The sequence below is a fragment of the Pipistrellus kuhlii genome, unplaced genomic scaffold, assembly GCF_014108245.1.
Source record: "Pipistrellus kuhlii isolate mPipKuh1 unplaced genomic scaffold, mPipKuh1.p scaffold_m20_p_3, whole genome shotgun sequence".
NCBI lineage: Eukaryota > Metazoa > Chordata > Mammalia > Chiroptera > Vespertilionidae > Pipistrellus > Pipistrellus kuhlii.
In genome coordinates, this window is record NW_023425529.1 from 110,793,172 (window position 1) to 110,815,833 (window position 22,662).

Sequence of the window (22,662 nt, forward strand, 5' to 3'; positions counted from 1 at the left end):
TGGTATGCATGCATATAAGCATAACCAATGGACACAGACACTAAGGGTGGTGGGGCAGGCATGTGCTGGGGGGTGGGAGAAACTGGGGAGAGGTCAATGGCGGGGGGGGGGGGCGTGGGGGGAAGAATACATATGTAATACTTTAAACAACAAAGAATTTAAATAAAAAAGAATATATATATATATATATATATATATATACATACATATATATATATATATATATATATATATATATATGATAAATCAGAGCAGAGGGAGATGAATGACCAAAGGAAAATTCCATACTAAGGAGTGACTTCAACAGCCATTTCTGTTTCCTTGAGCACTGAGATATACAATATGCCTAAATATTCGGGAACCTAATCTTTAAATACAAAGAAATATTGGCTGCTATAATTTCGGATTATGATTTGTTTGTATTCCTTGACTTGGTTTGGGTTCATGTATGGTAAAAAGATGAAGGTCTTATAAAAATTATTACACAAACAAATATCAGAAATGTGTTTATTTCTGTAGCTAATTATTCAAAAAGATGTGTAAATACTAATACAAATTGGTCCTCAGAACATGTTGGAAAGATTGGGTTATTATTGCCTCTATTCTACAGGCTCTCATGTTCAATAAAAGCTAATTGCTAAAATGGGAAAACATTTATCTTGACTTGTATAGACAACTTTCTTCAATTATGTGATTAATGCCTTCTTTTCAACATTTGTTTTTGATCAATGAAGGATCATCCAACTTATCAAATTGTTGTTGTGTTCATTTATGTCCATTTCCTACATGGCCACAGTATGGTTTCTAAAATGTACATTCTTTCTTAGAATATATCTACATCAGGAAAAAATGCTGCTTCTAGGTTCTTTGAAGATGTCTAATTATCGATAGAAAAATTAAAATGAGTATTCTGTATAATTTTAACTTGGGAGTTAGAATTGGCAGGAGACTGATTTAATAAGTCTTGGATGCAGCTATGAAGGGTAGTTGCATTGCATCTTCTTAATATGTTTTCATTGATTTTTATTAGTATTATTTAAAAATATATCTTATTGATTTTTAACAGAGAGGAAGGGAGAGGGAGAGTTAGAAATACCAATCAGCTGTCTCCTGCACACTCCCTACTGGGTATATACTTGCAACCAAGGTACATACCCTTGATTGGAATTGAACCTGGGACCCTTGAGTCCACAGGTCAACACTTTACCCACTGAGCCAAACTGGTTAGGGCTGTTTTCATTGATTTTTAGAGAAAGATGAAGGGAAAGGAATAGAGATACAAAACGTTGATGAGAGCTCTGGCTGCCTTCTGCATGCTCCCTGCTGGGGATCAACTCAGGCATGCACCCTAACTGGGAATTGAACCAGTGACCTCTTGGTTCCTGAGCCACACTGAATTGGCATTAGCCCCACTTCTTGACAAGTTGTAAGATTTCAACCTCTCTGCAGCTCGCTTTCCTCATTTGTTAAAATGGGGTAATTATAGTTCTTACTTTACACAATTGTGTGGCTCAAGTGAGATGAAACACTTAAAACATTTAGAACATGTATATAGCATGGAATAGGCATTGAATAAATATTAGATATCATCTGGGGAGACTTAAAGAGGTATATGGTTATGGACTTTAAAAAATTAAGTTAATGAATTATTTCTTTTTTCAATATCACTTCAGTTTTGTAGCAGAAGTTAAAAATGATTTCTTTAAATTGTAAAAAAAATTCTCCAAATTAACACATTCATGTCAGAAAAGATGGACTATAGAAGAATCTGTAATATTTACATTGGTTCAAAGAGAGGAAAATGTCTTTTATCCTCTTCATGTAAAAGAAAGGCTATTTGCAATTAGTGTGTGTCCAGTTTATCTTCCTGGGTATTCAAAAGCATTAAATGGATACTTTATAATTTACAAGAGAGTTTTCTAAAATACAGTCACTATTGCACCGCCAGTGTGACTCAGTGGTTGGGTGTCAATCTATGAACCAAGAGGTCACCGTTGATTCTTGGTCAAAGTATATTGCTGAGTTGCGGGCTCCATCCTCAGTGGGAGGCGTGTGGGAGGCAACTGATTAACGATTCTTTCTCATCAGTGGTTTCTATCTCTCCCTTTCTCGCTGAAATCAATATAAATAAATAAATACAGCCACTATGGAAAACAGTCTGGCAATTCCTAAAATTAAGAATAGAGCTACCTTGAAGGATCCAAAATGGCTGCTCGGGTAGACATCTAACCGCAGCAGCACACAACAATTTCAATGGAATACAACTAAAATGTAGAGTGGACATCGCCCAGAGCTACAGGTAGTCGACTGACTGAAAATTCTACAACAAGAAGGAAAGAGAAAACCAGAAGGAAAATCAGAGGAGCTGAAAAAAAGCCTAAGGTACGGAGACATGCGCGCGCAGAGAGGACGCAGCCGGAGAGGAGGAGAGGGCTGGGTGCTGCCTGGCGTTTCCTAGCAGGAAGGAAATAAAACCCCCAGCCCAGGCTGAACCCCCGAACTGGGAGTGCTGAGCCCCAGTTATGGGCCAGACCCTGGGGACCCAGGCTCCGGCAGGGGGAGACGGGGCTGTGAGGCGGAATCCAAGGGTAGCAGCGAAAAGCAGGGCCCCCGGAGTCGCGCGCACATTGCGCGCGGAGGACTGAATGTTGACTCTGATGCTGGATTACCCTAGCCGGAAGAAACAAAGCCTCCGGCGGCGCTGAGCCTCAGTCCTGACTGCTCTGAACCCCAGTTCTAGGCCAATCCCTGGAGACCCAAGAGGGAGACGGGGCTGTGAGGTGGAGTCCTGGGAGAGCAGCGAAAGGCTGAGCCCCCGGAGTCGCACACATTGCTTGCAAGGGAAGGAATGTTGACTCTGATGCGGGATTGCCCTGGAGGGAAGGAAACAGGAGCCCCGGCCATGTTGGGCCCCAGTTTTGACTGCTCTGAACCCCAGTCCTAGGCCAGACCCTGGGGACCCAGGCTCAAGCAGAGGGAGACAGGGCTGTGAGGTGGAGTCCTGGGGGAGCTGCGAAAAGCGGAGCCCCCGGAGTCGCGCACACTGCGCGCAGAGGACAGTCTGTTGACTCTGATCCTAGACTCCCCTAGCGGGAAGGAGAAAAAAAGCTCCAGACTGGAGGAACGTGACAAGGAGCAGGAGCCCCTGCCAGACACCAGCCAGCCGGGCACCAGCAAGGAGCCGGGCGACGGGGCCCCCAGGGGGGCGGGGTGCCCCTGAGCCTTCGACTGCTGAGCGCGGGCAACAGAGCCAAGGCTGCTTCCTGGGCGACGCCGACCCCGGCAACAGGCTAAAGCAGCGCGGGAGCCCGAAGAGAACAAAGGGGGGCCACAGATCAACCTGCTGAGCTCCCAGGACAGGAGGAAGAAACCAAAGTTCTCAATGTGAAGAAATCAAGTGAGAGCAAAAGATAGTAAAATTACTTAAGAAAGAATACAAAGATCTTGAAAAATCAAAGATTAAGTCAGAACTCAACTCACCAGCCAACATTGCAACATAAATGCTTTAAAAAAAAAAAAAAAAAAAAAAAAAAAAAGGACAGAATGTTGGAACAGCGGCGGCCAGGCCTAGAGTGGCCAGGCACAAGGCAGTGGCAGCCAGGCCCGGAGCAGCAACGGCCAGGCCCCAGAGCAGCAGCAGCCAGAACCAGAGCATCAACAGCCAGCACTGGAGCAGCCAGACCTGGGGCAGTGGCAGCCAGGCCTGAGGCGGAGGCGACCAAGCCCAGGGTGGCCAGTCCAGGAACACCCAGACCTGGAGTGGCCAGGCCCGGAGAAGCCAGGACCAGAGCAGCTGGGTTGGGAGCAGCCAGGCCCAGAACAGCAGTAGCCAAGCCCGGAGCATCCAGGCTGGGAGCGGCCAGACTCGGAGCGGCCAGGCCCGGGACAGACGGGCCCAGAGCAGCCGGGTCGGGTGCGGCCGGGCCCGGAGCAGCAGCTGCCAGGCTGGGAGCGGCCAGGCCCGGAGCGGCCGGGTCGGGTGCGGCCAGGCTTGCAGCAACAGCTGCCAGGCTGGGAGTGGCCAGGCCCGGAGCAGTCAGGTTAGGTGCGGCCAGGTCCAGAGCAGCAGCTGCCAGGCTGGGAGCGGCCAGGCCCGGAGCAGCAGTTGCCAGGCTGGGAGTGGCCAAGCTCGGAGCAGCCTGGTCGGGTGTGGCCAGGTCCTAAGCAGCGGTTGCCAGGCTGGGAGTGGCCAAGCTCGGAGCAGCCGGGTCGAATGTGGCCAGGCCTGGAGCAGCAGCTGCCAGGCTGGGAGCGGCCAGGCTCGGAGCAGTCGGGTCAGGTGCAGCCAGGCCCAGAGCAGCAGCAGCCAAGTCCAGAGGAACTAGTTCGGGAGTGGCAGTGACCAGACCCGGAGCAGCTGGTTGTGGAATGAACCAGAGCAACAGAGGCCAGGCCCGGAGCAGCCAGGCCCGGAACAGCTTGCTCCTCGCCTGCCCCTGCCCCACGGCTGCCTCTCAGACATGGCTGGAAACTTTTGTGGGAACTTGAGGGTCTGCTGAATCAAGTGATGAAGGCTTAGATCTGGATGTGTTGAGTTAGTATAGCGCTGGGGTGTTATCTGTGAGTGCCTTGGGTGGGGCCTGGATGAGGCTGGTTGACCTATTTGGAAATGTCTTTTGTGTGAAGTGTATCATTGGGCATGTGGAGGTATTATTGATATGAGAAAATGCTAAGTAACTGATTTACTATCTGAAAAGGGATTTACTATCGGGGAAAGGGAGGGAGGAAGGGACTGAATATAAACTGTGCACCTATGGATGAGGACAATGGGGGATGGGGAGGGGGCGGAGGGTGGGGTGGGAACCTGGTGGAGGGGGGAAGAAATGAGGAACCTTTGTAATAATATGAACAATAAAGATTGATTAAAAAAAAAAAAAGAAAAGAATAGAGCTACCTTAAAAAACAAACAACAAAAAAAAACACATCGGCCTGCGGACTGAAGGGTTCCGGATTTGATTCCGGACAAGGGCATATGCCTTGGTTGTGGGCACACCCCCAGTGGGGGGTGTGCAAGAGGCAGCAGATCGATGTTTCTCTCTCATCAATGCTTCTAGTTCTCTATCCCTCTCCCTTCCTCTCTGTAAAAAAATCAATAAAATATAAAAAAAAAAAAAGAATAGAGCTACCATATGGTTTAGCAATCCCTCTCCTGGGTATATAACTGAAAAACTAAAAAATATAACAAAAACAAAAACAAGCCCCACAAAAACAAAAAACATGTATTAGCAAAGACATATGCACCCCTATGATCATTGCAGTATTATTAACTTGGCCAAGATATGGAAATAACCAAAGTATCCTGAGACAGAGGAGTGAATAAAAAAGATGTGGTTCATATACACAATGGAATACTGCTCAGGTATAAGGAAGGATGAAATACTGCCATTTGCAACAACATCCATGGACCCTGAGAATATTATACTAAGTGAATTAATCAGTCAGAAAAAGCTAAGAATCATATGATTTCACTCATATGGGATATACAACTGACACTCAAACAGCAGTCTGGTGGTTGCCAGAGGAAAGGGTTAGGGGTGGGGTCATATTTGGTGATGCGAGATCTGATTTTGGGTGGTGGGCACACAGTGTAAATACAGATCTTGCAACAGGGAAACCCACACCTGAAACCTACATGATCATATTAACCAATGCCACCCCAATAAATTTAATTTAAAAAGGGGAAATTTTTTAAATTGATTTGTTGTTGGTGGTGGTGTTGTTTTTAATCCTCACCCAAGGATGTTTTTTCCATTGACTTTGATTTATCTATTTATGTATTTTTTAATATAATTTTATTGATTTCAGAGAGGAAGGAAGAGGGAGAGATAGAAACATCCATGATGAGAGAGAATCATGGATCAGCTGCCTCCTGCAAGTCTCCCACTGGGGATTGAGCCCACAACCCGGGCATGTGCCCTTGATGGGAATCAAACCTGGGATCTTTCAGTTTGTAGGCCAATGCTCTATCCATTGAGCAAAACTGGCTAGAGCTCCATTGACTTTTAGAGAGAATGGAAGGAAGAGGAAGGAAGAGAGAGAGAGAGAGAGAGAGAGAGAGAGAGAGAGAGAGAGAGAGAGAGAGAGAGAGAGAGAGAAATATGGGAGACACATTGATTGGTTGCCTCTCCTACATGCCTACAACCTGGGCCAGGGATTTAACCTGCAACCCAGGTAAGGCACCTTGACTGGGAATCTAACCCAAGACCCTTCAGTCCATGGGATGATGCTCTAACCATTGAGCCCACCACCCAGGGTTTTTAATTTTTTAGAGAGAGAGGGAGAAGGATGTGAAGTGTGAGAGTGAACATGGATCCGCTGCCTCCTGAACATCCCCCACCCACAACCCATCCCCCACCCCCACAACTCCAGCATGTGCCCTGACACACTGGGAACTGAACTAGCAGCCTTTTGGTGCAAGGAATGATGCCTAACTGAGCCGCACCACCAGGAATGTAATCTTAATGGATCAGTCTGGAATTTACTGGTTAGTACCAATGAGGTAATTTGCCATGTGACTCTCTGTACTTCCTCCACCCCCAGAAGTTCTAACAACCTGCCTGATAACTCCTTTTCCTTGAGGAAAGCTAACCTTGCCTTACACAATGCTGTCTTTTCTTGTGCTGATAACTTTGTTCCACCCAGTTTCTGCCTTTAAAAGCTTTAGTATTGTACAGATTCTTGGAGCACCTCTCTACTTGCTAGGTTGGATGCTGCCTGATTCATGAATTGCTCAATAAAGGCAAATTAGATCTAATTTACTAGAATTTTTGTTAACACCATGCTTAAAATTTTACCTTTTTTTTCAGTTGACATTTATGAGTTGTAGATAATACTGTATGACTGAAGCACTGGTTAGTCAGAATAATTCCTGTAGTAGGACGGTGGCATATTTTCTGTACACATTTTCCTTTAATATCTACCTTTGCCACTCAGTCATTCTGAGTATATTTCCCTCTTGCTCTTTGAGGGCTTTACTTCTGGAGAATTAATTGGCTTTAAATACTGACCTATTTCACAGTTCTCACAAGTTGGTAAATTATATTGTAATGTTCAGTAAATTTTCTATTTTATGGTAGGAAAAAACACTAACCATGGTGACATCTACATGTTAGTTTGCAATGTCCCAATAACTAGACTTAAGTAAAACACTGCACTACCCATTAATATCTTAGCCAACAGAGAGTAATTCAGGGCTAATTCAGAATGCAATTCGTGAAATTCAGTCTTTCAAAAGGCAAAGGATAGCTCTATGTACAGGGTTCAGAGGATTTATGATTTCATTACACATAGCAGTAGGCATTTAATATTAATGTAAAAAAGTCCAAACTTGCCGAAACCGGTTTGGCTCAGTGGTAGAGCGTTGGTCTGCGGACTGAAAGGTCCCACGTTCGATTCCGGTCAGGGGCATGTATTAATACATTGGTTGCCGGCACATCCCCAATAGGGGGTGTGCAAGAGGCAGCTGGTCGATGTTTCTCTCTCATCAACGTTTCTAGCTCTCTCTCTCTCTCTCTCCCTTCCTCCTCTCTGTAAAATACCGGACTTTATAAGTAAGTGGTAGTAACATAACACCTAGTTTTTTTTTTTAAATGCTTCTTGTTTTAATGTGCTTGTATTCATGTATTGCTGGTCATAGAAATGTTGGCAACTAGAAAGGAATTGGGGAAAGACACACACACACAGATTTTTTTTAACTCAGGTTTCCATAATTACAGAGTTGCTCTTTATATCTTAATGGGATGCAAGGCAGCTAAAACAGAAATTTGAAAATGCTATGGCATACAAAAAAGGAAAAACTTTTGAAAAGACCATATTTTCTTATGTCATGTTATCGTAGAAAATCTTTTTTTTTTTTTTTAAATAAAACTCTTTCAAAACTCTTTCATACACCAAAACAGCCAAAACAGCAATACTCTTTACTCCTGATTATTAGTACAATTATCTGCTTTTATAGGATTATTCAATAACTTATTCTTTCAACTTTGGGTAAAACTTTTAACGAAAAAAAAAACCACATTGAAACCTGTAAAGAATTTTTGTGAGTTTATTTGAGCCAAACTTGTGGACATATGCCAGGAAGCAGAACCTCAATGAATTGAGACAATGCTCTGAAGAATGGCGGGTTACATTTCTATCTATCCATTGCAATCAAAGGAGGGACATAGGTGGGTTACATGAAATTCATTGGTGATGGATTAAGGAGGTGGGAGAAAGCAAAGAGGTGAGATTTGGATAAAAGGTAAAATGAAGGACACATACTTAGGTGGGTGCAAGAACAATTTACATGATAGGTAATGAAGGAATTTGAGTTATCTGTCCAAGCTCCCACCACATTAGGTTGTGCCCCAGGGGCTCCAGAAAAAGGGAAGTTACAAGTTAACCAGACATCTCACAGATATGTTATCTTAGAGGCAAAAAGGCCAATGGGCTCATTAAAGAAGATCTAAGTTGATATTTGTCAGGGAAAATATTGGTCTAGGACTTGACTACCGACTATAACCTGTTTGAGTTAAATATTTAATTTTCAAACCATCTCCGAGTTTGCAAGACTGCCACACAACTGCCACACAGGCCTCCCCTGAGCTTGTCAGGTTAGCATGTGGCTCCTTTCGTCCACACTTTATTATAGGAGTTTCTTTTGCTTCTAACCATATCAGCAGGATCATAGAGGGTATTAAGGTGCCTTGAGGGGTGTTGAGCTGTTGTTTGGGATAATTTTTAAAACTCTGACCTAAGGCAACATTTTGAGAGACCAACAGCATTTTCTTTCTCACTGTGGTCCAAAGAAACACATTTTGCCCTTCTATATTCCACCACAGTTGAAATTGGTTAGGAGAGTTTACATTTTCCATTCAAAAACTGTTGAAAAAGTACATCAGATTTGCATTTCAACAATGAATGGCAATCATTACAGGCATGTCACCTGAAACAAAAGCATTTGGGGTATTAAAAAAGAAATGCTTTTGTAAAATACACAAATGGCCAATTATATAAACATATAATCATTCAGGTATTAATGAATATCACAAAACAAACAGAATCTTTTCAAATGTTATTTGATTTTTATTACATATCACTTTCACTATTTCTCAGCACCAAAATTTTGCACCTAGCACAGAGCTCCACATTAGTAATTTAAAGTTAAAAAATTTTTTTGTAGTCGTGCTTTTTGGGGTTAGTGAAACCATAGAAAAATCAACACTATGCGATAGTTTTGATACAGGATATACTTGAGATATTGAGGGTGTACTTGTGTCCAATAATATAAGAGAATGGTGACATGAATTTGAGAGATGAATGAGAGGAAAAGTTTAGAGAAACCTAAAGGCTACAAGTTGATTTGACAACTATGTCTGTCCAGATTCTGCACAAGACTATAGCCATTGTTTACACACACACACATATATATATAAAATTGATTTTTTACAGAGAGGAAGAGATAGGGACAGAGAGCTAGAAACATAGATGAGAGAAACATCGATCAGCTGCCTCCTGTACACCCCCCACCGGGAATGTGCCCCCAACCAAGGTACATGCCCTTGACTGGAATCGAACCTGGGACCTTTCAGTCCGCAGACCGAAGCTCTATCCACTGAGCCAAACCGGTTTCGGCCAGTTTACACTTTTACAAGCACCTCAGAGAGGACTGTAGATGTTATGCTGCAAAAGTTCCCGAATCTAACTATACAGGTTTTGTCCCCCAACTTAGAACCTAGTTAAAAAAATTCTCTCTAGGGTTTGCCATATTATTTTTATTTTTAAAATTCCAGGGCCAGAAATACATTTTCGCCTATTAGTCAAAACAAAACAAAACAAAACAAAAAACACACAAAAACCCCACAAATGCTTATAGGATGTTTTAACATGTGAATGCCAGGGAAGCAACTTATTGCCTCCCATCCAAGGCAGCATTGCTTCGGTAGAAATACGCCCAGACCCATGCAGGTGTTTTGTTTTTCAACTCGAAGTGCCCCTGGTTCTTTCCTAAAAAGCAGTCTCCACTTTTCCCTGCACTCGTGCTGCCACCCAACCTGGGTCCAACCGGCGGGGCTGCGGCCCGGACCTTCCCATGGAGAGCCCTCCTCCACCTGTTGCGGTCAGTTGGCTCCCGAAGCCCGGGACGCGGCTTCTCCCCGCAGGTGGGGACGTTTGCCCAGCGTTCCACCCCCTGGAGCCCCCCGGGGCGCCGGGGCAGTCAGTTAACTGCGAACAGCTGCCGGGGCTCCGCCGGGCGGAGGGCGAGGGACCGCATGGCAGCCGCCGCCGCGCCGCACAAAGGGCGGCACCTACGGAGAGGGGCCCCCGGCGCGCAGCGGACCCAGCGGAGCCCGCAGCCCCCGGCGCCTGAGCGGCATCCTGCGGGGGCCCGGGCGGCGCGGCCAGGGAGGCGCCAGGTGCGCGCGGTCCGCGCGGAGGGCCCCGCCGCGCGCCCAGAAAGCCTGACTCATGTCGTGTCGTGGCGGCGGCGGCGGCGGCGGCTCCTGGGAGCTGGAACTCGTGATGCCGCTGCCGCCGCTGCGGAGAGAAGCCTCATTATCCATTCCGCAGGGGAGGACACCTCCCCGGACGCGCACACCCGGCACCGGCTGCGGCGACCTCCCCGCCGCGCGCCCCGCCCCGCCGCGTGCCCGCGCGACGCGACGGCCGCGTGTGGAAAGGAGCGGACACACCTAGCCCGCGCGCGCCCCGCATCCCGCCCCGCCCCGCCCCCACCCGGGCGCTCTCGCGGTCCCACCCGACCCGCGCCCCGGCGAGGTTCCCCACCCCCACCCGCCCGGGTCTTCGGCAATTTCCGTCAGAACGCCCGCCGCCTCCCTCGCCACCGGACCCGGCTTTATGTCTGCGGCGCCCGCGCGCATGCGCAGACGCCATCTTCCCTCCCCGGCCGGTCTCCTCCCCCCGCCGCCGCCGCCTTCCCCGGCCGGCGTTCGCCCCTCCTCCTCCTCCTGCGCTCGGGCGCTGGTCCCTCCCCTCCCGATGCCGCGAGAGACCGGGGGATACCGTGGAGCCGGAGGAGAGCGCTAGTAACCACCACCTCCGCCCCCTCCCCGCCCGCCGCCCTCCCGCGGCGCTCGCCCGCCCCGTCTGCCGACTCCCGCCGGCCCCACCTCTCGTCCCTTTGAACGGCATCGGCTGCAGTCGCTGCACCAGCCCGTCTGGCCGCCAACGCCGCCGAGTGAGGAGCCGCCGCCGCCGCCGCCCCTCCCGCCCGGGCCGCGGAGCCGCGGTGAGGACCAGCCGGGCGCGGAGGACGAGGACCAGCACGTCTCGCCGCCCGCCCTCCGGGGAGGCTCGGCGCCGGCCCCCCGCTCCTCGAGGACGCGTGCCCCGAGGGAGGAAAATGCTCGGGCTCCATGGCTGCCAGTGATGGAGCGGTCCCTGAGCGCCCGCCGCCGCCGCCACCGCCGCCGCCGCGCCCCGGCCGAGCCCCGCGAGGACCCGGCGCCTCTGCGCGCCCGCCCGCGCCCCGCCGCCGGGCTCAGCGTACCGGGCGCCCCGCCGCCGCCGCCGCGCGCCCAGCCTCGTCGCCGCGGCCCCAGCCTCGGCCAGCGTTCCCTCCCGGAGCAGCCGCCGCGCGCCCAGGGGGTTTGAAAGGGTCCGCGGGGCGCGGGGGGAGGGCCGGGCGGGGACTGCGGGGCCCGGAGGGGAGGTTGGAGCGGCGCTGAGCTCGGCGCTCGCTCGCCGGCGGCGGGGCCGGGGGCGGCGAGGGGAAGGCGACACCCGCTCCGCGCTGCCTCCGTGCAGGGCGACCGGGGGGAGGGCTCCGCTGCGGCCGCCGCCGGCGCTGCGGGAGGAGGGGCGAGGCAGCCTCCGAGGGGTCCGGAGAAGGTGGGCATTTCTTGGTTTTTCCCAGCCCCTCTCCTCCTGTCTCCCCCGCCCCTTGTCCTCCCCTCCCTCCCTCCCTCCCGCCCCGCACCCCACGTGAAGCGGGATATAAAGGGGGTGTGAGCCTAGCGGGGAAAGTGAGTGGTGGCGGACTGAAGGGGTCCCCTCTCCGAGTCCCCGCCCGCCCTGTTCACCCTCGTTCATCCTCCCTTCCCGAAGCTCGCCCTCGGAGGCAGGAGCGGCCCGTGCCTTCGGCTGAGGAGGAGGAGGAGGAGCGTCGGGCCCGTTTTCCTCCCAGGCGTCTTGCATACAAAGATTACCGTGCAGAAGGAAATTGCACTCGCCTCCTCCGCCCCCCCGTACCCGACACAATGCATCAGCCGCCCGAGTCCGCCGCCGCCGCCGCTGCGACCGCTGCAGACATGAGCGCCAGGAAGATGGCGCACCCGGCACTGTTCCCTAGAAGGGGCAGCGGCAGCGGCAGCCCCTCTGCCCTCAGTGCAGCAGGTACCGGCGTGGGTGGGAATGCCACAGCTCCCGAGGACTTTCCGCCCCCGTCGCTGCTCCAGCCGCCGCCGCCTGCAGCATCCTGCGCGCTGGGACCGCAGCCTCCGCCTCCACAAAGCCTGAACCTCCTCTCGCAGGCTCAGCTACAGGCGCAGCCTCTCGCCCCGGGCGGCACTCAGATGAAAAAGAAAAGTGGCTTCCAGATCACGAGCGTTACCCCGGCCCAGATCTCCGCCAGCATCAGCTCCAACAACAGCATCGCGGAGGACACGGAGAGCTATGACGACCTGGACGAATCCCACACGGAGGACCTGTCGTCTTCAGAGATCCTCGACGTGTCCCTCTCCAGGGCCACTGACCTGGGAGAGCCTGAACGCAGCTCCTCGGAGGAGACGCTAAATAACTTCCAGGAAGCGGAGACACCTGGGGCAGTCTCTCCCAACCAGCCCCACCTTCCTCAGCCTCATTTGCCTCACCTCCCACAACAGAATGTTGTGATCAACGGGAATGCTCATCCGCACCACCTCCACCACCACCATCACGTCCATCACGGGCACCACCTCCACCACGGGCACCACCATCCTTCCCATGCCGGTGTGGCCAGTGCGTCCATTCCTGGAGGGCCGCCCCCAAGCCCGCTCTCCAGAAAACTCTCCACCACTGGAAGCTCTGACGGTGTTGTGCCCGCTGCACCAACTTCTGCTGTATCATCGGGTGGCTCACCTGCATCTGTAATGACTAACATCCATGCTCCCGGCACCGCCGGCGGTATAGGTATAAATTCTGCCACTGGCACTAATCCAGTGAATAATGTTAACGTGACTGCTGTGGGTAGTTTTAATCCCAATGTGACAAGCAGCGTGCTTGATAATGCTAATGTAAATACAAGCAATATTCCCAGTGCTGTTAGCGGGAGTGTCGGGCCTGGAGTTCCCGGCGGTGTTAATGTGAATATCTTAAGTGGCATGGGCAATGGCACTATTTCTTCCTCGGCTGTGGTTAACAGCGTCCCGAACGCAGCTGCAGGGATGACTGTGGGATCAATTTCAAGTCAGCAGCAGCAGCAACCAACCGTTAACACGTCAAGGTTCAGAGTTGTGAAGTTAGATGCTAGTTCTGAACCCTTTAAGAAAGGTAGATGGACTTGCACCGAGTTCTATGAAAAAGAAAATGCCGTACCTGTTACCGAAGGTGTGGTTATAAATAAAGTGGTGGAAACTGTAAGACAAAACCCAATAGAAGTGACTTGTGAGAGGGAGAGCACCAGTGGGAGTTCGGTGAGCAGCAGTGTCAGCACCCTGAGCCACTACACGGAGAGTGTGGGAAGCGGGGAGATGGGAGCCCCTCCTGTGGTGATGCAGCCACAGCAGCCGCCACAACCAGCCCTGCAAGGGGTGGCCCTCCAGCAGATGGACTTGAGCAGCGCCGGTCCGCAGAGTATCCCGGCAGTTAGCGTACCACAGAATGTTTCTCAGCCACCGATCTCGCAAGTACAGCTACAGCCTCAAGAACTGAGCTATCAACAAAAGCAAGGCGTTCCACCAGTACCTCTGCAAGCCACTATCAATGCTGCAACTGGTATCCAGCCACCACCTGTTAATGTCGGGGTATCTTCAGCGTTAGGTCAGCAGCCTTCCATTCCTAGTTTGGCTCAACCCCAACTGCCATATTCTCAGACGGCTCCTCCCGTGCAAGCTCCCCTCGCAGGGGCACCCCCCCAGCAGTTACAATATGGACAACAGCCGATGGTTTCCACACAGATGGCCCCAGGTCATGGTCAGCCAGTGACTCAAATTCCTACTGCGGAGTATGTGCAGCAGCAGCAGCAGCCGATTCTTCAAACAGCAGTGCCCGCTGGTCAGCCCAGTTCTGCAGGAGTGGGAGGAGGAACCACGTTGATTCCTATGGTTCAGCCACAGAGTATCCAGTTGCCAGTGCAGCCCCCAGCAGTCCAGGCACAACCTGCAGGGGCACCGGGCCAGCCTGTTGGCCAGGTTCAAACGGCGGTATCTGCTGTACCTCCTCCCGGCAGTCAAGTTGCAAATATTGTTCAGCAAGCAAACGTACCCTCTGCAATGCAGCAGGTCTCTTCCCAAGTCACACCTTCAGTTGTTCAGCAAGGTGCTCCTCCATCTTCACAAGTAATTCCACCTGCTCAAACCACGGTTATTCATCAGGGAATTCAAACTAGTGCTTCAAGCCTTCCTCCACAATTGGTCATTGCACCCCAAAGTACACTGTTAACTGTGCCTCCCCAGCCACAACAAGGAGTAGAATCAGTAGCTCCAGGAGTTGTCTCACAGCAGTTGTCTGCAGTTAGTCCTGTACCCTCTGCTAGTAGCATTTCTGTTACAAATCAGGTTAGTTCAGCTGGTCCTTCTGCAATGCCTTCTGTTCCAACAAACTTGGTTCCACCACAGAATATAGCACAAACCCCTGCCACTCAAAACGGTAGTGTGGTTCAAAGTGTTAGTAGTCAACCTCCCTTGATAGCAACTAATATAAATTTGCCTTTGGCACAGCAGATTTCACTCAGTTCTCAGTTCTCTGCACAATCATTAGCTCAGGCAATTGGAAGCCAAATTGAAGATGCCAGGCGCGCAGCGGAACCCTCTTTAGTTGGCTTACCTCAGACTATCAGTGGTGACGGTGGGGGAATGTCAGCAGTTTCAGATGGGAGTAGCAGCAGCCTAGCAGCCTCTGCTTCTCTTTTCCCGTTGAAGGTGCTACCGCTGACGACACCCCTGGTGGATGGAGAGGATGAGAGGTAAGATCATGCCGTATTTCTGCAGACATCCAACAGACTCAGTTTATTTAGTAGCTATGTGTATATATGTATATATATGCACAACTTAGTCTAAAGCACTTTCTTTTCACTTTTGTATGTGAAAATTCATTTTTGTGATGTTTTCTAGAGCAAGAGTGTTATGGAATGTTTTCAGAGTGGATAGGAAATGGTGTAAGTAATAAGTAAACATTTGAAAGTGTAGTTATTGAGCATTAAGAATAGGTTTGGGAGCATTAAGTGTTTATTTATAAAATGCTTTTTAAAAGATTATGAACAGACACTTAGCTTTTGCTAACCCATATAACACTTTGTTCTTTTGAATTACTAAAATCCTTACCATCTTCTCTTGGGAGGGGTGTGGTTCCCACATTTGTTTCTCCCTTACTAGACTGGACAATCCTTTCCAGTTCTGTTTATCTTAGTCTGTGAAAGATACTGTTACCTGCTTTTCCTAGTCAGACATTATAGGAAAGATGACTTGATCTGGGTTATATAGATTGCTTTTATACTGTAATTAATCAACTTTGTGTTCTTATTTAATGCTCATTTTGTCTGAACAGTGGAGGAGGAATGGGAATTTTCCTTTTTTTTTTTTTTTTTTTTTTTTTGTGGGGGAGGAGGGCATACACTGTCAAAACAGCCAGATTTATTTTGATGGTAGTATGCTCTGCATTTTTGAATAATAGATGGAGGTAGCCATTTTAAGAGTATAAGAAAGTAAGTCTTGGGGGGTTGAATTTAGAGAGACATGGGAATAAGAGACTTTGTTTTGCTAATCTACTCCACCTGTTCCCCGTCTTCCCTTATAAAAAAACCCCATAAAGCTTAAAATTTATTATTAAACTAGTGTTTTCTTAATTGAATTGGAACTAATGTGCTAATCACACTTATTGAATTAAATTGTGTCTTTAAAGCCCACTAGCTAGAAAAGTTGTGAAATCTCTCATGATTCTAAATTGCTATAAACTAAGTTGACTTTAAAGAAATGTTTTCATAGATTGGCCAGTCTGACTAATCTTGATCAAAATAATATCAAAGGAGTTATGACAAAGGCTGTACATTTTCACTGTGGAACTGTAAGCTTGAAAGACATTTAATTATTTTAGTTTTAGTTGGAAGTTTTTTTGATTGAATTTTCATTAAACCAGTTGGAACATTTATATCCTAAATGTATATTTGGGGTTTTCACTTTGGAAGAATTGGAGCTATTTCAAAAGATTGCAGTTTTAGAAAAAGACCAACTTTCAGCCAGGTTTTCATGATATTTTAGTTACTTAAAAGAAGGTAAAGTCATGGTTTATTGAAATAATTTAAAATCTTATTTTCAAGATTTTTATTATTTTTCTAATATTGTTATCTACCAAATGTATTGCGTACCATATACAAAACTGCACTTTAAAAGATAGATCTTTTGTTGGAGGTAGTTTTCTTAATAGACTATAATTATTATTAAACTTTTAATTTTATCATATGCTAATACTCATCTGTAATTGCTAATATTCACCTATAATTTTAAAGAATTATATGTGCCCCAAATATTAATGTTTTCTAAATCTAAAGGGTGAAGTCCCTATAAAATTAGGTGGTAAATTTAGAGAAATGGAAGACTGGTGAAATATATAAATGAAAACCACATACTGTATTTTGAATTCAAACCTGCCATGATTTTTGTTAATTAGCATTTGTGGTCTCCTGGCATGACTTTACCTTTTTTTCCTCCTGGTGGTTGGGCCTGATAGAAATTCCCTCAAATTGCTGTTCCCGACAGTTAAAGTCAGATGTTGCTACCTTCAACTAGGTTTTTAACTGTAGGGATAGAGTTCCAGTTTAAGGTATTAGTACAAAATTAATTTTTCCATTTAGTAGATGGATAAAGATTAATTAGGCACAAATTATGTATAGAAAGGTTTGGAATTAAAGGGACATAAAGAGATACTAAGAAATCTGATTAAATATTGATAACTTAAGTATTGTTAAGTTAAATTTTGTAACTTGAGTTGACTGATTTGAATTTACTACACATTTCAGCTTTTGTTAAGTTAACATCAAAATGAAGTCATCAAACCTGGACCATTTTTCTTTCAAGGTTATTTTTTAAATTCTGAAAAATGAAATGTTTAATCCCTAAAAACACAAAAGGTCAGAAAGGATAAATATATATATTATTTTCTTTATTGTGTTTGGCTACCGATTATTTCTTTTGTCACTATAGTTGGGAAAAAGAAATGTTTTATTTAAATTGCACTTTGAAGGAAATTTGAGAATATCTACAAGAGAAAAAAAGTGATAATGACTTAAAAATGATTTTTTCTCTTCTCATTAGTTTCTGTGTCATTTGCATATTCTGGGCTTGGTCACCTGTTTGTCTCTCATGGGAAAAAGGGGTACATTGTAATTTAAATATTATGACTTAAAAAACATGTTAACTTTTGGGTGGTAGCACAAGTCAAGGGTAGTTATTCAGTAATCTTTTGTAATAACACTCAATACTTTAAATTTTAAAATGTTTATTAGACATGTGGAAAAGCTTTTTGGTCGCTAGGAGAGACTATAAACATTAGAAACATGGATCAGACAGTAAGATTACATACCTTGTTTTTAAAGTAATTCTCACTAAAAAGGTCTTAATTTCTTATTTTAGTGTTTGGCATGAACTTAACTTTTCAACACAGGGAAAGATAGAGATATTTGACACTGATATATATATTTTTTTTGTGTTTTCTGATTATTAGTATAGTCTCTTATGTGAAATTATTCAAACTTCTATTCATTCTTCAAGACAGCTATTCATTCTTCAAGACAGCCCACATGTTCTCTGCAGCATTCTCTTTACCCAAGGAATGTTGTTTCCTTAGCACTTTTTGGTGTTCTTCTGTATAGGTACTCACATTCAATTTATGTTTACTTACCTTACCCACAAGACTGAGTTCCTCCAGGGCAAGAACTAAATATTTTTTCAACAAATTAATGAGCAGACCTTCCCATGCCTTTCCAATCATGATTTAAATTTTATACTGTCATGTGTTAGAGATGCAGAATCATATAATTTATGCAACAAATTGAAAATAAATGAATAAGATTTGCTTTTTGTACCTCTTTTACCTCACCATTCCTTGAGATGAATTGATACTGGCCTTTTAAATATAGTACCTATTATAGAGTAGGCCTCGAATATTTATTAAAGAGAAATGAGAATTATTTATAAAATAGGAGTTATATTCATTTTGCCTATTTTAGAGGGTGGTAGCATCAGCTAAATACATTAACTGTTAAATACTAAATTATAAGTTTTAATTTTATTTAGGGTGTACCTGCGCAGAGTCAAATAATTTACATGGCCATCAAAACAAAAACTTCCTTCTCTCTTCCTTTCCATTTTCCCTTTTTCAGAAGCAATCACTTTCACCTTCTATAAGTGATTATTGTGGTAATACCTTGTAGTCTCTAAATAACTTGTATCGGTTACAAGCATGGACTCTGGAATTAGACTGCTTAGGTTTGTCAATTACTAGTTTTATGTAACGTTGAATTACTTAAACTCTGTGTCTCAGTTTACTCATTTTAAAAAATAGTGATTAGTTGTACCTAATTCATAGGTTTGTTATATGAATTAAAGGAATTTGGAAAGCTCTTAGAACTGTGCTCATATGCCCTGTATAAGTATATGCTAAATAAAATAGATCTTTTGTTTTTGGCATTATTAGCTTCTTGGGTAGAAAAATGAAGATTTCATTTTGTTGTCATCACATGCGTAGCAATATTCCTTCCTCTTAATAATTATGATAATTATATCACTGTTGATTATTCAGTATTCCTGTAAACCATGATTACTTTTCCTTTCCTGTACAATGCCCTGCACTTGCCTGCCTTCTTTCATCCCACCCCAACTGTCTAGTAAATATTGTATACTACAATAGTATAGTATGTAATATATATATAGTTCTACTCTTTAGCATATAGAACTGTTTGTGAGTTTTTCCTCCTCCTCCACTCCCCACCAAGATTTCCTGTATCAGCATAGTCTGTTTCCCTCAAGTGCCTTTTGCCCATTTTTGTATGTTTTGGGCTTCACATTTTGTAATAGAGCCTTTTATTAGGTGTCTAGTAATTCTTGGTTGTCTGTTTGTATTTAAGCGTAAGAGACTAAAGAGCTAATAAGGAATTCTTAGTTATATATCTGTATATCAACAGTTATGACCAATTCAAGTTTCCTTCAGATGTCCTTCAAGATGTTGAGACATATCAGGTATTATCAGTTTTACCTTCCTGAGGAAGTCTCTCAAATCCCTCTGACCTCCATTATGGTCCGCCCTGTAGATTTGGTACACAACTTTTATCATGGGATTCCCTTCATTTTTTCCTGTGGTTGGATCTCTATTTTTCCAGTGACCCATGTAATGTTTATTTTTGGTTTACTTGATGTTTTAAAACTGCTTTAATTTACTTTAACACTCTTTTTATTCTTTGGTTAGGTAAAGAATAGAATGGAAGTTGGTAAATTGTGTTAATTTATAATTTTGTTCCGTTGATAGCTTCTAAATTGCTTTTGAGGAGTTTGAAGCCATTTGATTCCTATAGTGTGTGACCTGTATGTGTTTCGTTTTTCCTTTTTCCCCTCCTAGTTTCCTCTCCTTCCTTCCTTCTCTCTTTGACATCTCTGAAAGCTCTAAAATTGTACTTGTTTCCAGAGTTCTGAAATTTTACAACAAAAATGTTCTAGGGGGTCTCTTTTCATCCACTGTGCTGAGTACTTGACCTGACCTTTCAACCTGGAAGCATATGTATAAATATATATTTATATATATTTTTTGGAAGCATATTTTTAATCCTGGGATTATTTCCATTTTTTCCCTTCCTCCCTTCTCTTTTCCTTTCTCAAACTCTTATTGGAATAATGGACCTTCTTGACCAGTCTTCGAATTTACTTTCCTATTTTTCATCTCTTTTTTTGCTCTACTTATTCAGTTTTCCTTTATTATATATTTAATTTCCAAGAGCTTTTGCTTTCGTCTTTGTTCCTTTTAAATAGTATCCTGTTCTAAAAACGATAGTACTTTCTCTAATATAATGAGTATTTAAATGATATCTTTTTTAAAGGATTTTTTTCCCCTCCCTGTGTGATGTATCTTCCAATTTTCTTTCTGCCTTTTTTTTTTTTTTTTTTTTTTTTTTTTTTTTTAGTTTTTGGTTGTTTTGTCCTTATTTTTCAAGCGATAGCCTTTCCTTAGGTGGTTGGTGGTTTGTATAAGAGTAGGGGGATAAAATGCTGATTAGAAAGTCTTTTTAACTTCCCTGTGTGGCAATCCAGGCTGGGTTGTTTGTTTGGAAGACTTTTGATGTCAGTGTCTTTGGGTCTTTCCTCCTAGCAGGTTAGATTCCCCATAGAAGGCTCTTGATTTCTTGCATAAAGGCCTTACCTACATTTCGGGGGAAGAGGAGAGGAGAATGGGGTAAAGAGTCTTGGGGAGTCTTAGCATCCTCATAAATGTTTCTTCACTCTGTTTTCAGTATGTTCTCCTGCCTACTCCTGTGCTTGATTTCCTCAGTCTTGGGATCTTGTATTTCATATTCTCCAGAGAATGCATTTTCATTTATTTTTGTTTATTTGTTTGGGTTGGAGAGGGCCATTTGGGATCTGTGTGGCTTGTTGCTTAAAGAGACTTAAACAATCGTCCTTATTTTAGCACTCTCTCTCTCTTCCCACATTAGATGTTATGTGGTACTGCCAATTCCTGAATCTTTTGGGGATTTTACAGTTTAAATTGGGTTTATTCTTAGTTTTCTCCACTATTTGCTAGAGATTTGATTTCCTAGTGTTTTGCTAAGTCATTTGTCACTCAGCCATCTGTTTTCCAGCTTTCAAATTTTTATTGCTATTGTTTTCTTAGTTTTTGTGACCTTGTATCTTTATATCTTAAAAAAATAGCCCTTTTGACACTTTTTATGGGAATTTTATGAAAGTAGTGTAAAAATATATGTGTTTACTATTTACAGCTATCTTAACAGTGGAATACTACATTATTAAATGTAAGAACTTTGTGAATTTTAATAAAGTATTTGCTCCAAGATTTGAGCTATAAGATTTATAACGTAAATTTTAAGAGTGGAGTCGCTTGGCTTATATCTAACAGAAATAAGAATAATACTTCAGTTCACAGAAGTGATTAAAATATTAGAATTAGATTCAGTTAAAATTTATTGTCACATTTAACCATCTCAACAGCCTTATGAATTAAATTTTTTCTATTTTACTGGTGAATAAACTGAAGCTTGTTTTGTTTAATTAGAGAAGTCAAGGGAGTTGTCTGAGATTACACACAGCAGTAAAGCAGAGTTAGGATAAAAAGCCATTTTAAAAAAATAAAAATTTGGTGCTGATTGTACTACTCAGAAAGACAAGAAGGGGTAATGCTGATGCCCATAAATAATAGAGTGGCTGAAAACGTGAAACAGGGAGGCTTCCTTGATGTGTGTATTTGTACAAGTAACGGAAATTGTTATAGAACATACCTACATTTACCTGCGAGCTTTTGGCAAGAAAACAGTGGGTAAAGTCATCACCATGGTGTACCTGGGTGCAGTGGAAATTCAAATGTTAAGTGAATTAATGTTAAATTTTATATCTTTTGGAAAGTTATATGAAAATTATCTTTTTAGGAAAATCGTTTTCATTTTCTAATAATTTGAATCCAGTCTTTGTAATATGGATTCAGAATTGCAAAACAATTATATTTATTTCTTGTTTAGAAAGTTTGTTTTAAAAATATGAAACTGCAAAGCATGATCTCTTCTGATCCTGCAATATTAGCATCCTACTGGTTTTTTTCTATGTCACTGTGTTGTTAGGGTTGACTGTGTCATGGTAAGAATATGCTTTAATGGCTTATTGAAAGATTACATGAAGGAAAAAATTTAAGGCATATTTATGTTTTATTTTTATTATTAAAAAGGGTTTTTTAAATTGAATTTTAGAGAGAGGAAGGGAGAGAGAGAGAAAGAAAAATGGATGTGAGAGAGAAACAGATCAGCTGCCTCCTGCACAACTCTGCTTTGCAGGGTGGGGAAGGAGTTTGGGGGATCATTGAGCCCGTAGCCCAGGCATGAGCTCTCACTGGGAATCCAACCAGCAGCCTTTCAGTCAGTGCACAGAGGAAACCAAACTCACAGAGGCACACATGCTAGTGCTGTTTAAATTATTTTAAAGAAATATTTATGAGTTTTAGACTTTATAATTTTTTTTTTCTGGTTCACTTATATTAAAATGTCCTCTTCCTCCTCAAATGTCTGTCTCTTCCCACTCCCCTACACTCCCTTATATTTGTTGTTGTTGTTACAAGTCAGTTTGACCTGGAAATCGTGACTTTTTTGTGACATTAGGCCAAATTGACCTTTGTTTTATTTCCTTCCTGAAACATTCTTACTTTCTATATATCCTTAGTTTCTTCCCACGTTTCTGGCCATTTCTTTTCAGTCTCTTCCAGATTCACTTCCTCCATCAGACTCTCAGGGTTGGAGCTTCTTTGGGTTTCTGCATTCTCTTC

The 22,662-nt window shown here is 44.5% G+C and overlaps 1 protein-coding gene across 7 annotated transcripts in view; it reads left to right on the plus strand.

The window, feature by feature from the left end:
- Positions 1 to 11,602: 11,602 nt before the first annotated feature.
- TSC22D1 (TSC22 domain family member 1) overlaps positions 11,603 to 22,662 on the plus strand; it is a 131,382-nt gene continuing 120,322 nt past the window's right edge. For 6 of the 7 annotated variants that reach the window (XR_004991096.2, XR_006742945.1, XM_036456188.2 and 3 more), the window contains exon 1: positions 11,603 to 15,100. Coding sequence is in view for 5 of the 7 variants with exons in the window: in XM_036456188.2 (XP_036312081.1) it covers positions 12,198 to 15,100 (2,903 nt within the window). In the remaining 2 variants the exon portion in view is untranslated. The remainder of the gene's footprint in view (positions 15,101 to 22,662) is intronic. The other variant, XM_036456186.2, reaches the window with a different exon arrangement.